The 13,903-nt window shown below is 39.9% G+C and overlaps 1 protein-coding gene across 6 annotated transcripts; it reads left to right on the plus strand.

Annotated features, from left to right (window-relative positions):
- Positions 1 to 260: 260 nt before the first annotated feature.
- On the plus strand, positions 261 to 12,567 carry nap1l4a (nucleosome assembly protein 1-like 4a). 6 transcript variants are annotated; one of them, XM_077516018.1, is made up of 16 exons: positions 263 to 458; positions 728 to 926; positions 1,700 to 1,735; positions 1,901 to 1,973; positions 3,957 to 4,101; positions 6,199 to 6,285; positions 6,641 to 6,775; positions 6,854 to 6,925; positions 7,008 to 7,147; positions 8,005 to 8,150; positions 8,987 to 9,009; positions 9,142 to 9,255; positions 9,324 to 9,353; positions 9,582 to 9,665; positions 11,011 to 11,034; positions 11,392 to 12,567. In XM_077516018.1, the coding sequence occupies exons 2-15, from the start codon at positions 890 to 892 to the stop codon at positions 11,014 to 11,016; spliced, it is 1,128 nt and encodes a 375-aa protein (XP_077372144.1). In that variant the 5' UTR covers positions 263 to 458; positions 728 to 889; the 3' UTR covers positions 11,017 to 11,034; positions 11,392 to 12,567. The 6 variants fall into 6 exon arrangements, with proteins under 6 accessions (XP_077372147.1, XP_077372143.1, XP_077372144.1 ...); XM_077516021.1 differs by lacking the exon at positions 9,324 to 9,353 and having other exon boundaries at positions 261 to 458; XM_077516016.1 differs by lacking the exon at positions 11,011 to 11,034.
- Positions 12,568 to 13,903: the final 1,336 nt, after the last annotated feature.

Consider the following 13,903-nt stretch of genomic DNA (forward strand, 5'->3'; position numbering starts at 1 on the left):
CCTCTGGCGGTCATATAGTAGTAGCCACGCTCACCTAAAATACATAATGTATGTCCACAACGTTTTACATTTGGTCTAGTGCAGGGGTGGCAAACTGCAGTCCTCGAGGGCCGGAGTCCTGCAGGTTTTATAGATTTCCCTACTCGAAGTGCAGCTGATTCCAATTAACAGGCTCGTTACCAGGCTTCTGCAGAGCTTGCTGATGAGCTGATCATGAATCAGCTGTGTTGAAGAAGTGAAATAACCACAACCTGAAGGACTGCGGCCCTCGAGGACCGGATCTCGCCACCCCTGGTCTAGTGTTTTGTTACACAAAAAAACGGTTTAATTAAACAACCAACAGAAGTTTAGACGTTTTGAACTATTGCTTTTCTGGCTGTTGGTAGGCAGTGGGCCTAGGCCAGTATCTGCTTTTGAAAACAACTATCCCTGGTGAAGGAAGACCTGGATCGTTTATGGTTTGAAGTTTATTTATTACTTAATCGGATTTGGTTGCTGGCGCTGTTATTGCACATTTTTGCAAAGTTGTAAATTTCATTGCTAATGTCTTTTTCGGGTCAAAAGACAGCTATTTGACAGCTATTATTAAACAGCTTCGATGAGATGTTCATTAACATTACTTTCAAATGACGCCATGATTAATGATGGTGGGGATTATCCTTGTGTGTAATAGTTTTGAAGGTCGATCGTCACTAAAGTAATATTAATTATTGTATTGTCTCGGTAGGGGGCAGTAGTACGTAGCTAGCTATATCAATTGTGTCACTGTGACGCCAAAGAAGATTTGAAGACGTGTGAGCCTGCGACTTGATCGCCAAACGTCACAGGTAAAACGTTCTCTTTTGTCGGTGCCTACTGCTAAGTAATCAAAAAGAGTGGTTAATTCAGTATGGCGAACAAGAGCGCGGTGTTAAAAAAGACTTCAGGTGAACTGCTTCAAAGTTACTTTGCCTCTAACTTTTAGCAACTGCAATGCTAACGATAGCCAGCAACGACTAGCTTGTCAGTTCTGCTAGCAAGGAGCTAACAGCTGTATGTTAAATGGACTGTTTATTTTGTTAACTACACGGGTCCCGTTACGTTATGAAGTCACAATTTAACAGTTAGGGATCATACGAGACGTTTATCAGTTGGACAGTGACTGTTACACAATATATGTTTTTCATACTCTTGCAGCTTAGTGACTGGTCACAACACGTTGTCTCGTACTATACTTTATTGGCTGTCAGCTAGCTCTTTAGCGCCTGACAAGTGTGCGACGCCGCCATTCTTCTGTGTTCAATAGTGTTTTGCCATGAAGCCAAACTTAGACTGTTAGAAATCACTAACTTTTCGGTGTTTAATGCCACTGTGTGACTGTCAGTCGGCGGCGAAAGCGTTATCGGTCGCGAGCAGACGCTAACTTTGTTCGTCGTTGGCTAACCCAGCTACCAGCAGCGTGTCAGTGCGTCATCGGGCCAGCGCTTGCTCGCCACCCTGTTACCGTCACACCTGGGTTCTTTGCAAATGCGTGTGCTGCTTTGTAATAACTTTCCTTTCTTTGTAGCACATATTTGAGTCAGCGGTGTAAGGCCATGTTTCACTGTCGCGATTTCTATGATATGCATGAGTAGTCCCGTGCGGAAAGTAAACTCAGTCGCTGCTCGTGTTAGATTGATCTCGATATATTTCTCTATTTTTTTTTTTTTTTAAATCACAGGAAGGCGCAGCAACTCTGTAATGGAAGTCCATAAAGGTAAATGCAACTTTTTCAGTTTGTCTTGGACTCCCTGGTGAAATATTACTTTTGAAGTTTATCATTGTCTTGTTAAGTCCAAGCTTGTCTTAATACACAACTGAACAAGTTTGAATGACCTCATGAATCATACCTCTATTGTACAATTTTATTTATTTTTTGCAGATAAAGGGGATCCGGGATTGCTGAATCCTGCCAGGAAGACGGACAAACCTATTACTTTACATGCAGAGGAAAGGTTGGTTGAGTTGCATTGTAGGTTATATGAAATTAACTTAAATTATGCAGTGACTAGTGGTGAGGTCATGATATTACTCAGAATCAGAATCATCTTAATTGGTCAAGTATGTAAAAACGCACAAGGAATTTGGCTTCACTAGTAAGAGCTACATGAGTACTACAGTAATAAGAAACTGTGACAAACACATGACATAAGTACAGAGTCTTTATGATTGACAGCTGTGCAAATGATTCGGAGTCATAATGCAAAGAAAGTGAACTGCGGTCATTAGAACAGTAACGATTATGCAAAAAATTATCGCACCGTTTAAAATGACCATAGTGTAGTAATTGTTTTTGGGGGGGTTTCAGCTTTGAATGTGCAATGTCCTTGAGCATTTTCATCTCTGTGGAATAATGACAGTTACACAAATATGTGGACAGTTAAAACTCAAATATATATACAGTAATATTGTCACATAAGGATGTGCAAAATTGGCAACCATTTGCAAAGTGCCACTATTGAATTTTGTGTCAACTGGAGAATTGACAGGAAGAGAGAGTTGGAGGGGGTTTTGCCTGCCCTTGACTTGGTTCTTACAGCTATGTTATCAGTGGCACAATATTGTAAGATGGTTCAACATTACTTAAAAAGCAATGCTGTACTACCTCTGGTGGTAATAAGTAGAAGTCAATCAACTGTCATAACACAGATTTATGGTCCATCAGAAAATGGGCAAAGTAAACAAATTAAAAGGCAAAAATACCAGTGTCTCCAGTCCATATTAGGTGACTGATACCTCACATTCTGAGAACAATTAAATTGGCATATGAATCTATAAATCAGATTTTCTTGACAGAGCATTACATGTATTAACGCCTGTGTTACAAAACCGTTTACTTGCACTGCGTCACTTGAGCTTAATAAGAAATAAAATTTACATGTAGGCTTAGGCAACCTTAAAATTAAATGTGCTAGATGTTATGTTTTTCCTCACATTTATCCTCGAGAGCAGTATTCAGAGGAGTGCAATATGTTCTAAACAAGTTTGTCTTGACATGTCCCAGATACTTTACAAAAGACAGAAACAACTTGCCCTGACAAGTAAACTGATGGGAAGACAAGTCTTGGTCTACGTTTGCTCAATAAATCATAGCAACGCTCTTTATAACATTGCATTTAAAAATAAATTTGATACCATACTCGGCATATATTCAACACTTGTTGACATCCAGCCCTGCTAGTATGGAAAATAATCGGTCATCAGTCATTCTGGACAATTACAATTTTAATCAAACTCATAAACCCAACAAACTTATTTAAACCGATTTTAAATACGTTCTAAAGTAAACTTAAAGGGTCTGTCTGCCGGATTCACTCAGGAAAATGCACTTTTTAAATACAGTATGTACACACTTTAACTTTCTCTCAGTCTACACGTCTGTGTTTTTGTTAACCTTTTGTGGTAATCTCGTCCTAAACCCCCACCTCCCCAGCCTGTATTTTGCCATTTTGTGTTTGTTTTGTAAACAGCGGGACGTTTCAGTGGAAAGACAGTATTTACAACCCTCCAGCCAATCGCAGAGCGGGGGGTGGCGTGTCACAAACGGGGCCGGGCGAACGTGTAAGCTGCGTGACGTCACTCCCGCGGCAATTTGAAAGCACGCACGGATTTATTCATTTTTTCTTCACTCACTCATTCACACACGTAAGCTTCTGTGAATGAAAGTCACAATTGGATATAACAGAACTTAAGAAGGATAGCTTTTAATAATCCAGAGGACAAGAATGTACACCTCGATTTAACAATTAGCTCATTCTCAACGATTTGAATTTTAAAATGACTATTAATCAAATTAATTCAATTTATTGCCCAGCCCCAATCGGGGTGTGACCAATCATATGTTCTGTTTTACAGCCAGAAATGTTTGGTTTTTGAATGAATGACAAATTCACATCGGTGTCTCCTGAAAACTTCCTTTGGTGTTCTTTGTACCATAGCATACTTCCCAAAGCAGTGAAGAGGCGAGTGCATGCCTTGAAAAGGCTTCAGGTGCAGTGTGGCAACATCGAAGCCAAGTTTTACGAGGAGGTCCATGAATTGGAGAGGAAGTATGCTGCCCTCTATCAGCCGTTTTATGACAAGGTACTCCACATGCTTTTCTGATGGAACACCTTTGCACAGCACTCACAAAATACATAAATACATGCAATTGCAAAATGATTTTCTTTTATTTAGGCACTAAAGTGGCACTAGTTGCCCCTGGTCCAACCTGAAATCAGTTAGACCACATCCTTGGTGCTACATTCTATACTAGCACAACGAGTAGCCAGCTGTTCTGTCAGTCAAGGCTATTTCCAGAGCTAGTGACAAGAACCAGTACATTCTCAATTGCGCTCATGATTGGCAGTTAAGGTTTGCCTGCATCTGTGCATGTGGCACAATGCTTCTCTCAAGGGCAGGGTCCTAGATTTAAGCCTTTTTTGGGTGGTTGCCCTGTCAGGCCACCATGAGCCATATTGTGGCGGATCTGCTAGAACCGGCAATGGTTCTGCCTAATCAATAATCGTGATATAATGTCAGTTTAATAATCATTTCATATTTAGTGCCTTTGTGGGCTTGGTCCCACACAGTGACACGTGACAGTGTTAATGTAGAACCATACTCAGTCTGTAATTTTGATGTCAATGTTCATGTGTATATCAGTTTTACTAGCCATGTTTACATGGAGACTTTCTTTGTCATTCCAGTTGAAGATCAGTGGTTACATGTTTACATGTTATGTGATCCATTCTGATCTGCCTATGACACATTCCTCTCCATTAATCAGATGAACCCTGTGACAGCCATGAAACGTGCTGTCATTGAACGTGTGATTTATCAAGATGGTTTTCGTCATTAGCATAGTAGTTGTGACAGTTTTAACAATTTTATTGAGGCAATAACTTTATAAAAACAAGTTCTAAATACAGGGAGTCCTCGAGTTGCGTTGGAGTTACGTTCCTACGCTGGCGATGCAACCCAAATTTAGATTTAAGTCGAATTTCCCCGTTAGACAATATTTACTTCAAAATAATGTGCATAAAACAATCTAAAATACATTTAAAATAAACGAAACAAGATGCTGTCTGACTGAAGCCCAAGTCTTTGAATTTGTTCGTTGGTGTCTTTCCTTTCTGCAGTCTTTTTATGATGTTTAAATTTGTTTCCATGATGTAATTTATTTTATTTTTGCTGGACCAACATTGATAGATGTAGCTTTCTTGTTCTTTGGGGCCATGATGTGGCAAAAAGAGGACGAAAAAGCCAACGATACTCCCACAAGTGCGCTAGCACTAGCAAAGGGCTAAATAGCAGACGAGGAGCCAAAACGGCAGACGGGGCCAAAATGGCGGACTGGACGTAACCATTGTAAAGTCGAAATGCCTTAGGTCGAGTGTGCCTGAACTCGAGGAGTCCCTGTACTTCAAATCAAGTTGTCCCCTCGCAGAAAAACACTTGTCAATATGCCGCCATTTTAATGGGCGGAAACGACGATGTCCCGACGCACGTCAAGAGCGCATGCACATATCGGATGCAGAGTCGCCATTCCGATAAACTGTTTTCATGCGCGTTCATCGGATTATCAATCGACATAAACCACCCCTCTCCTTCGGAATAAAAGCATGATGGGAATGGGCTTGATCAGGTCAGAGTGCTCCTAATTGTTTGTGTACATGGAACATTTGTATTCCAATCAGGATTGTATATTCACTGCCTTTGAAAAGTATACTTGTCAATTACATTTTTTTTTCTTTCAACTGTGCTAGATGGGGGAGAATCGGATTTATTCCGCTGTAAATGTCAAACTTGGAAACAACTTTACTGATGCACAACCACCAGTAGATGTCATCATAGCCCAATTTTATATGAAGTAAACACAGTTTAAGAGTCCATGGGAGTAATGGCTGCATTTTGTGCAACCTACATTTTTCTACTGTCCAATATAAAAGAATGGGACAAGGCAGAAAGGAAAGATTTTATTCTGTCATTTGGCATATTCAGTTTGTATGTAATTATTGAAATAACATCGTGTCGGTATTGAAAATTTTGAAATTTACTAAAATGGCTGATAGTGAATGATTTAACCCGACTAAATGTGTCCATGGAAACATAGGCACTGTGAGCTATGCCTGATTGCATTTTGTCTGTTTGACATGAAATGTCAATAGTCATTGCCAATTCTGATTGTGTGTGTCACAGCGAAGAGAGTTTATCACAGGCGCAGTGGAACCCACAGATGCTGAGTGTGAGTGGAACAGTGACAATGAGGAGGAGGAGGAGCTATCTGTAAGTTGAGCTTTCAGTCTGTTTTAAAGAACACAAATGATCCTTTTCCCACTACCAATTAAAGAATTTCCAGGTGTCATAACAAAATGTATTTAACAGGCCGAAAATAAAGAATCACAGCCCACTTATAATATGCATGATTGAAACTATTTTGGGGCCAAGGGATGGAGTTCTGCTTTGTGCAAATGTGTGTGTGGCTTTCTTTACCAAGATGACTGGGGGTGGAGCCTACTCATTGTTGCCATCTCATAGCTATAGAGAGCGAGAGATATATAGATAGTTTTGCCTTAACTGTTTCGAAGACTAAGCTCAGATTTCTGATTGTGACTGACTACTCTCTCTCCTCATGCTGCAGGAGCAGATGAAGAAAAAAATGGCTATAAACCCATCTAAGAAGGAAGATGCCACACCGGAGGAAGACCCCAAAGGCATCCCGGACTTCTGGCTCACCATATTCAGGAACTCAGACATGCTCAGGGACATGATCAAAGTACGTTTAAATTTATTTGCTCTCCAGTCTATCACAGCACTTCTTAAACTTTGGTGTTAACTGTTAACCTCCTGCCAGGAACACGACGAGCCCATTCTCAAGCACCTGAAAGATATTCAAGTTAAGTTATCCGAACCAGGACAGCCCATGGTCAGTATTGATTGATAATTGATGTAAAAAGTCCACTTCTAAATGTGATAGAAAACATTCTAATCTTCTTTTGGTCTTTCAGAGTTTCACACTGGAGTTCCACTTTGAGCCCAATGACTATTTTAGCAATGCTGTCCTCACTAAAGTCTTCCAAATGGAGTCGAAACCTGATGCTTCAGAGCCTTTTTTGTTTGAGGGCCCGGAGGTCATTGACTCTAGCGGGTAGGCTCCTTATATTGTCATTGGAATGCTATATTCATGCTATATTCATGCTTTTTATTCATGCCATGGAGACTTGAGTAAAGTAGAGTCTTCCCCCCCAGTCCTAACACAAAAATTGGATTTTGGGAAAAAAAAAAAAGGTAGGTAATAGTCTGTGTCGGTAAGGTGTGTTTACATCATTTTTCTATGCGACGTGCCGACGTCTAGGCAGATGCCACGGGGTAGGCGTTTGTCACATTTGGCTGACGTTGGCTTGGCGTATCTTGGCCTTAACTTCTCTATTGAGAGATGGCAGGCCATATAGGAGTGAAGAGTGAAGTGTTATCATAGTTGAGGTAGGCTTTCCAAGAAGGCTATAATGGGGCATATGCCATGGAAGAGGCTTCGGTGTTTTTGCACATCAGCTTTCATTCAGGTTCCGGTTTGCGACGTGTGGGCCGCGTCCCAATACGTGTGCTTCCGACTTTGTGCCCCTCGGTTGCGCGTTCCTGTTGATGGCTGCGAGTGTGTAGTGTGTCTGTCAGATGTCAGAAGCACTTCAGAGAGATGAGACGCCCAAACGCGCGCTCCCGCCCATCGACGTGAGCACGCGTTTTGGGGTGCGAGTGTTGGAAAGCGCCCCACACGTTGCTACCCAGAGCCGAAAGTCCCGCCTCTTCCGTGGCATATACCCCATTGGCTAGTGCAAGGAAGTCATAGAGTTGTGGTCCGGCGTGTGTAAATTTTAAATTTATTTATTTTTTATTTTTTATTATTTTTATTTTTTACTTTGCTGGCATGTTTTCTACATCGTGGCGTATGATGTGGTTGTCTACATATTAAACGATTTCACAAATCAATGACCTTTATCTTCATAGCTGTGTGATAAATTGGCACAAAGGGAAGGATGTGACAATGAAAACAGTGAAGAAAAAGCAGAAGCACAAAGGCCGTGGCACTTTCCGCACAGTCACCAAGCAGGTTCCCAACCTCTCCTTTTTCAACTTCTTCAGCACTGTCAAAGGTGAGTGCAGAGTAGACGTGTGGGCTCGTTCACCACTTCTTTGTTACTCAAATTAATGTTGAGCAGTGTTTCTTAATTCTTAATGCTACAGGTTTGGCACCTTGTTCTTATGAGCATATCCAAACAGCTGTCTGCTTTGAGCAAACTCTGAGGGGAGGAGTTAACATTTGACATGTCTACACTTGCCCACAAGCGTCTCACTGCTTTAAGCTAAATTCAACACCAGAGGTCGCCACATTTTAATCCTATTTCAACTTGGCCACGTCTGGGACGGGTAGATGTTGCACTCTACTGAAAGACTCATGTCAGCTGTGTTCGCAGTAGTTTGCAGACACACTGATGCAACTGCTTATTCCCTTTCAGTTTTAAAAATCTTTAAAAAATAATAAAAAAAATAAAAATTGGCAACCAACCTGATTTACTGCCCAGTGTGTCTAAATTCTATATATAGTCAACCTAAGGGCAGGGCCAGATTTGAATAATAAGCATATTTCTACATAATTGAGCTGTCCTATTGTTCCAGCGGGGGATTCCCGGTTTGAGAATTTTCTGTGTATCAGACATGTCTGGGCATGTCCTGCCTCTTCAGAGATTGACCAGACATCAGTTTGGTTAAACTCATTATTTTGGTTTAAAAAAAAAAAAAAAAAAAAAAAAAACATAGCCAACTACCCACTCCCTCCTTCTGTTTTTTTCTTTTTCTTTTTTTATTGTAGTAATTTTATTTCATATTTGTGCACTATTTATCCTCACTAGCTATTCCATTTGAAATCCACTGTAACGTCGTTGATAGTGATTATAAAAAGGTGATTGCAAATGTTTATTTTCTTCCACAGCTACTCAAGATGGTGAAGAATTGGTGAGTTGAGCTTGTAATTCTCTAAGCAGTTGCATTGTATGGCAGCCATCAGGACCATAACCAGAATTGCGCTATATAACAAACACTTTTTTTTTCTTTTTTTTTTTTTTTTTTTCTTTCCTCGTCACCTAGGATGAAGACTCTGAGATAGCTTTGGACTTTGAAATTGGTCATTTCTTCCGTGAGAGAATTATTCCCCGAGCTGTGCTGTATTTCACTGGCGAGGCAATGGAAGACGACGAGAGTGTAAGTCTAAAGATGTGATGTGATGTTTTGTAGAGGAAATATGAGCTGATGTTTTGTTTTTTCAACAGTTAGATGATGAACTAGAAGAAGGCGATGAGGTTAGTCATTTTTCTTAACTCATTAGTCACATTTGCTGCGCAATTTGAGATCCAATTAAAGATGTATCGAAACTATACTAAGTCAAGAGGTATCTTATAAATATTTATTTATTAAATACTAAATATTTTGCTTGCACAACTATACTTGTAGTTCTATGTCACAGAGTAAAATTCTTAAACCTGCAGATATCCCAGAGTAATTTTTTTGTGTAACTTTGTATGTATAAGGAGCAAGATGACGACGACGATGATGATGATGATGACGATGATGATGATGATGACGACGACGACGATGGAGACTTTGACCCGAAGGTCTGTATATGAACCCTTAAATTATGAATATTTCTTGTTTTAACCCCCCAAAAAATTTTCTTTACAATAATGTGCTCTGTGCGACTAAGCATGGCATTCTGATTATATTTGCAGAATTTGAATTAAGCAAAATGGCCGCCCACTGAGATGGGCAGCCATTTTGCACCTTGCTCTCAACTGAGAATGACATCAGTGCTTAAGGGCACACAAAAAAACACGGCTCACCTGTTTTCTGGGTTTGGTCATTGAGTATTGAGCAACCGTGATGTCTTTTTTTTTTTTTTTTTTTTTTTTTTTTTTCTTTTTTTTTTTCATATAAGTTCGATAGCATGTGGAAACCTGAATACCTCGTTCGTTTTTTGTTTTTGTTTTTTGTTTTTGTTTTTGTTTTTTAAACCCTGAGGACCCATTTGCCAAAGCTGGTCACATTTTGCAAAGGACATTTTGGATTTGACTTCCCCTTCTACAGAGTATTCAATTTAGATGGTTCCATTCTTCCTGCAGCAATGAACCCGAATATGACTAGTGTGTCACTTATCCATGCGCTTGCACTAGTAGTCATAATTGCAGTAAATATTTGTTTGAAAAAACATTTGCAGGTCCTAAATGGGAAAACAAGCAAATGAAAACTAGTAATGTCCGTGTGCCTTCTTACACAACATGACATATTTATATGCTCATACATTGTGCACCATTCCAAACCTTGAAACACATGTTGGGATTTTTGGAAACAGAGGACCCCTATATTTGTGTTGTCCATATGTATCCAAACATGCAAGAGTAGCGCTTTTATAAAATGTGCTTCTAAAATTGGCATGACAGGGAAAAAAAAATGCAGGAAAAACATGTTTGGTACTAGTGTCTCTTAAATTAAGCGGCGGCCATTTAATGTCAGTCATAATCACATCAAAATATCAGTCCAATGCATGTTATCAGGAAGCGGAAATTCCAGCTATATAATCCAGTCCCAGGGGTGGCTTTGGGTGGCCATTGGGAGTTGCGAACCACCACCCGAGACTTGTAATTGTTCTTCTCTGCATTTATCTTGTTTGTCTTCATCCGAGTGCTTGTTGAGGTGGATGACGGCCTCACTCTGAATTGATTTTGTTCAGTGTTGATCTTGTTTATGGGTGTTTTTGCTTGCATCATCTGCCAATGTGCCTGTTCAATAACAGTAGTTGTGAATTGGCACAGAATTAACCAACATTCAGTCATCAATTTCATTTTTATCTGAAGTACTTTTGGCACTTCATTGCTAAGCTTGCACCTCATTTCTATGGTGATTGATTATGAAAGTGAGTGATTGTTGAACATGTGCATGACACTGTTTCTCCTCCCACCACAGGCCTAATCACTCATGCATTTCTAGGTAAGGAGGAACTAAGGATGACCCCCCTCTCAATATAATGTGTTTCCATCCAGTCTTGCCTTTATGGCTCTTCAGCCCTTTGCGCTCGCTTCTTTGGCTTCAGTTTTCCTATAATCAAGGGTTGTATTTCGGTGATCCACAACTCACATCCTGAGCGTCTTGCTCCTCTTTTTTTGCTCTGTCTGCAGTTAGGCTATACCAACCTCCTACCCCTTCCCTCCCATCCCTTCATGCTACACCAAACCAGGTTTAAACTAGCCACATTTCCTGTTAGCTGCTTCTCGCTGTCATCCAATTGTTTCCTTTTAGCCAAATCCCTGTCCTTCCTTGTCTGAGTGTAATTTTTGTGTCTCACAGAAAACTGCACCCAGCCAGCCTGCAGAGTGCAAGCAGCAGTAACCACGGTGACCAGTGGACAAGGAGACCTGCCATCATACTTCATTCAGTTCAGCCAATCAGCAAGTCCTCCTCTTGCGGTCCCCACCCCCAAATCCACCCACTATAAACTTTCATCCAAACGCAATAGATACAAACCAAACTGCGTTTTTGTTATCTGCATGACTTGGGTTTTTTTGTTTTGGTTTCTTGCTTTTCTCTTACCCATGTTGGTTTCCCTCTCGCTCAAATCATCATCTTTTGTTAAGTTGGAGTTTAGTGCATTACATTACTGCCAGGAATCTCAGCACGCCATAAGGAAAAAATAGAACATAAAAGACTCCAAAATTAATTTGCCATGGATCTGTTACTCAGGGGTTTTTTTTGTTTTGTTTTAACATCAGCATGGAAGTTGTTAGCTTACCAGGAAAACTGCTGAGGAAAGTTTTCTTTGGCTGCTTTTTCTTTTTTTTTTGTTAGTGTGTAATTAATTTCGTTTGGTTTTCATACTCATGGAAATATTTATTCTGGTGTCATGCAGCAGTGTAGTGATGCATTTCAGGAAGCCCCATTGTGGAAGCTCTCCTCTTATTAAACTGCCAGGTTCAATTTTTGAACTTTAATGGTTATATGAGAGTGTTTTGACGCGATGCCAATTCAAACCAAGCATTTAACATGTGAGCACTTGAATGGACAATACTTCCTCCGCCCAGTCCGGTCAGTATCTCAAAACACAATGACAGATGGAAGCCAACTCTGACCTTTCAAATATGTGACAGCATGCAGGTTGCTTCTAACCAGCCAAATTGAATGTTCTCTTGAATTGTTTCCCCACTTACACATTGTAATTAACATTTAAAGTTGCTCAAATATGTTTTGTTATTGTATATGGGTTTGTATTTGAATGAATTGTTGCCAATGTATTTTGTACTGCCCTTCAGATGGATTTGTTTGGTTTGGATGCTGCTGTTGGCAGGTCATCCGAAGCAGTAAACCGACTGCCCTCTTCTCGCTTGCATCTGAGCTGTGGTTGTCATCCTCAAATGTATTACACGGGATCCTGTGCTAACAAATGGCCTTAAAACTTGTTAACTTGGCTTATTCTCTTCAATTTGTACAGAGTTAAGATATTCTATTAAAGTTGTGCACTAATGAAAAGTGTGTGTGTGTGTGTGTGGATATATGTTGATCACTGGTTTAGTTGCTTAGACCAAATTCTAATTCTGAAGTGATGTTCTGGTTTATTTTCAAGATCGGGGTCACTAACCTTATAGAAACTCAGCTGCTGCTACCTCCTGGGGAATTAAGTGTGAAGGGCTATGGATGCAGACCAGTTTGCTACACATTAGAAATAAAATTCACTCAAACCGGGACATTTGATTTTCACTGCAAATCAAATTCTCATCAGAAGCAATCACAATGGTTGTGTTTTTACTTTAGCGAATGCTAAATGTTATCTTGACAGTTCAACAGTAAGTGATAAACTACGGAAGCGTATTGCATTCACTTGAAAAAAAATAAATTTTTCTGATACATTTATTGGGGAGCTTTTTTTTTTAGTATTTTTTTTCTTTGTTTTTCTGAATATTTTTTTCTGTCGTAAAAAAAATCTGAAAAACTGAAGAAAAAAAATGACTCCGAAAAACGGGGGGGACATTATTTTAAAAAAAAAAACAGGAAAAAAAAATTACTCTGGAAAAACAATTTTTTTATTTTTTTTTGGACCACTGAACTCCAAGTGACTTGTTTCAGACCACTGACCTGTATATATGACTGGATAGGTGCTAGCCCATACACGCGAGTGCAAGCTGTTGAAGTCACAGGGTGGCCATCTTGTTACTCACACCTCGCAAGCAGACTACTGTGTAAAGTTTGCACAGTAAACGATCACTGTACGGTATACGAACAGGTGAGACATAATGCAGCTCATAGGCAGTTCGTATGAGGTGGGGTGGATGTTTTGCTACGTTTTTGTTTTTTTTTCCCCTTAGCTGGATGTGTCTCATCTGTACGGATAATGTATAGTATATACAGTAGTTTGCTCGCGATGTGGGAGTAACAAGATGGCCGCCCTGTGACTTCAACGGCTTGCACTGGCGTGTATGGGCTAGCACCTATCCAGTCATATATTCAGGTCAATGGTCTGCAACAAGTCATTTGGGAGTTCAGAGGTCCACAAAAAATAATAAAATACTCTGAAAAAACAGAAATCGGTGCTCTGTTTTTTTGAAATTTTTTTTTTTTTTCTGTCTCTGTTTTTTGGATTCATTCAAAAAATTAGTCATAAGAAACAGTCATAAGAAACAACCAATGCACTCGACATTATCACTTCAAACACCCCCCTTACCCCAGTAGTTAATTAGGCTAGTAGGACTACATTTCCCATGATTCTTTAGACACGAAAGCGGTTGTAGTAGTTCTGGTATGGACACGACTGTTGGTGATTATTAAATGTAGTTAGAATTGTTTTATGAATCGCTATGACATTCATACA

This window comes from Festucalex cinctus, chromosome 3 (assembly GCF_051991245.1).
Source record: "Festucalex cinctus isolate MCC-2025b chromosome 3, RoL_Fcin_1.0, whole genome shotgun sequence".
NCBI classification, from domain to species: Eukaryota; Metazoa; Chordata; class Actinopteri; order Syngnathiformes; family Syngnathidae; genus Festucalex; species Festucalex cinctus.

Excerpts from the sequence above, each read along its gene's own strand:
- nap1l4a (XM_077516016.1), top strand. The coding sequence starts at position 890 with ATGGCGAACAAGAGCGCGGTGTTAAAAAAGACTTCAG. Across the intron at positions 7,148-8,004 it reads GAGGTCATTGACTCTAGCGG|CTGTGTGATAAATTGGCACA; the intron begins GTAGGCTCCTTA and ends TTATCTTCATAG. Across the intron at positions 8,151-8,986 it reads CTTCTTCAGCACTGTCAAAG|CTACTCAAGATGGTGAAGAA; the intron begins GTGAGTGCAGAG and ends TTTCTTCCACAG.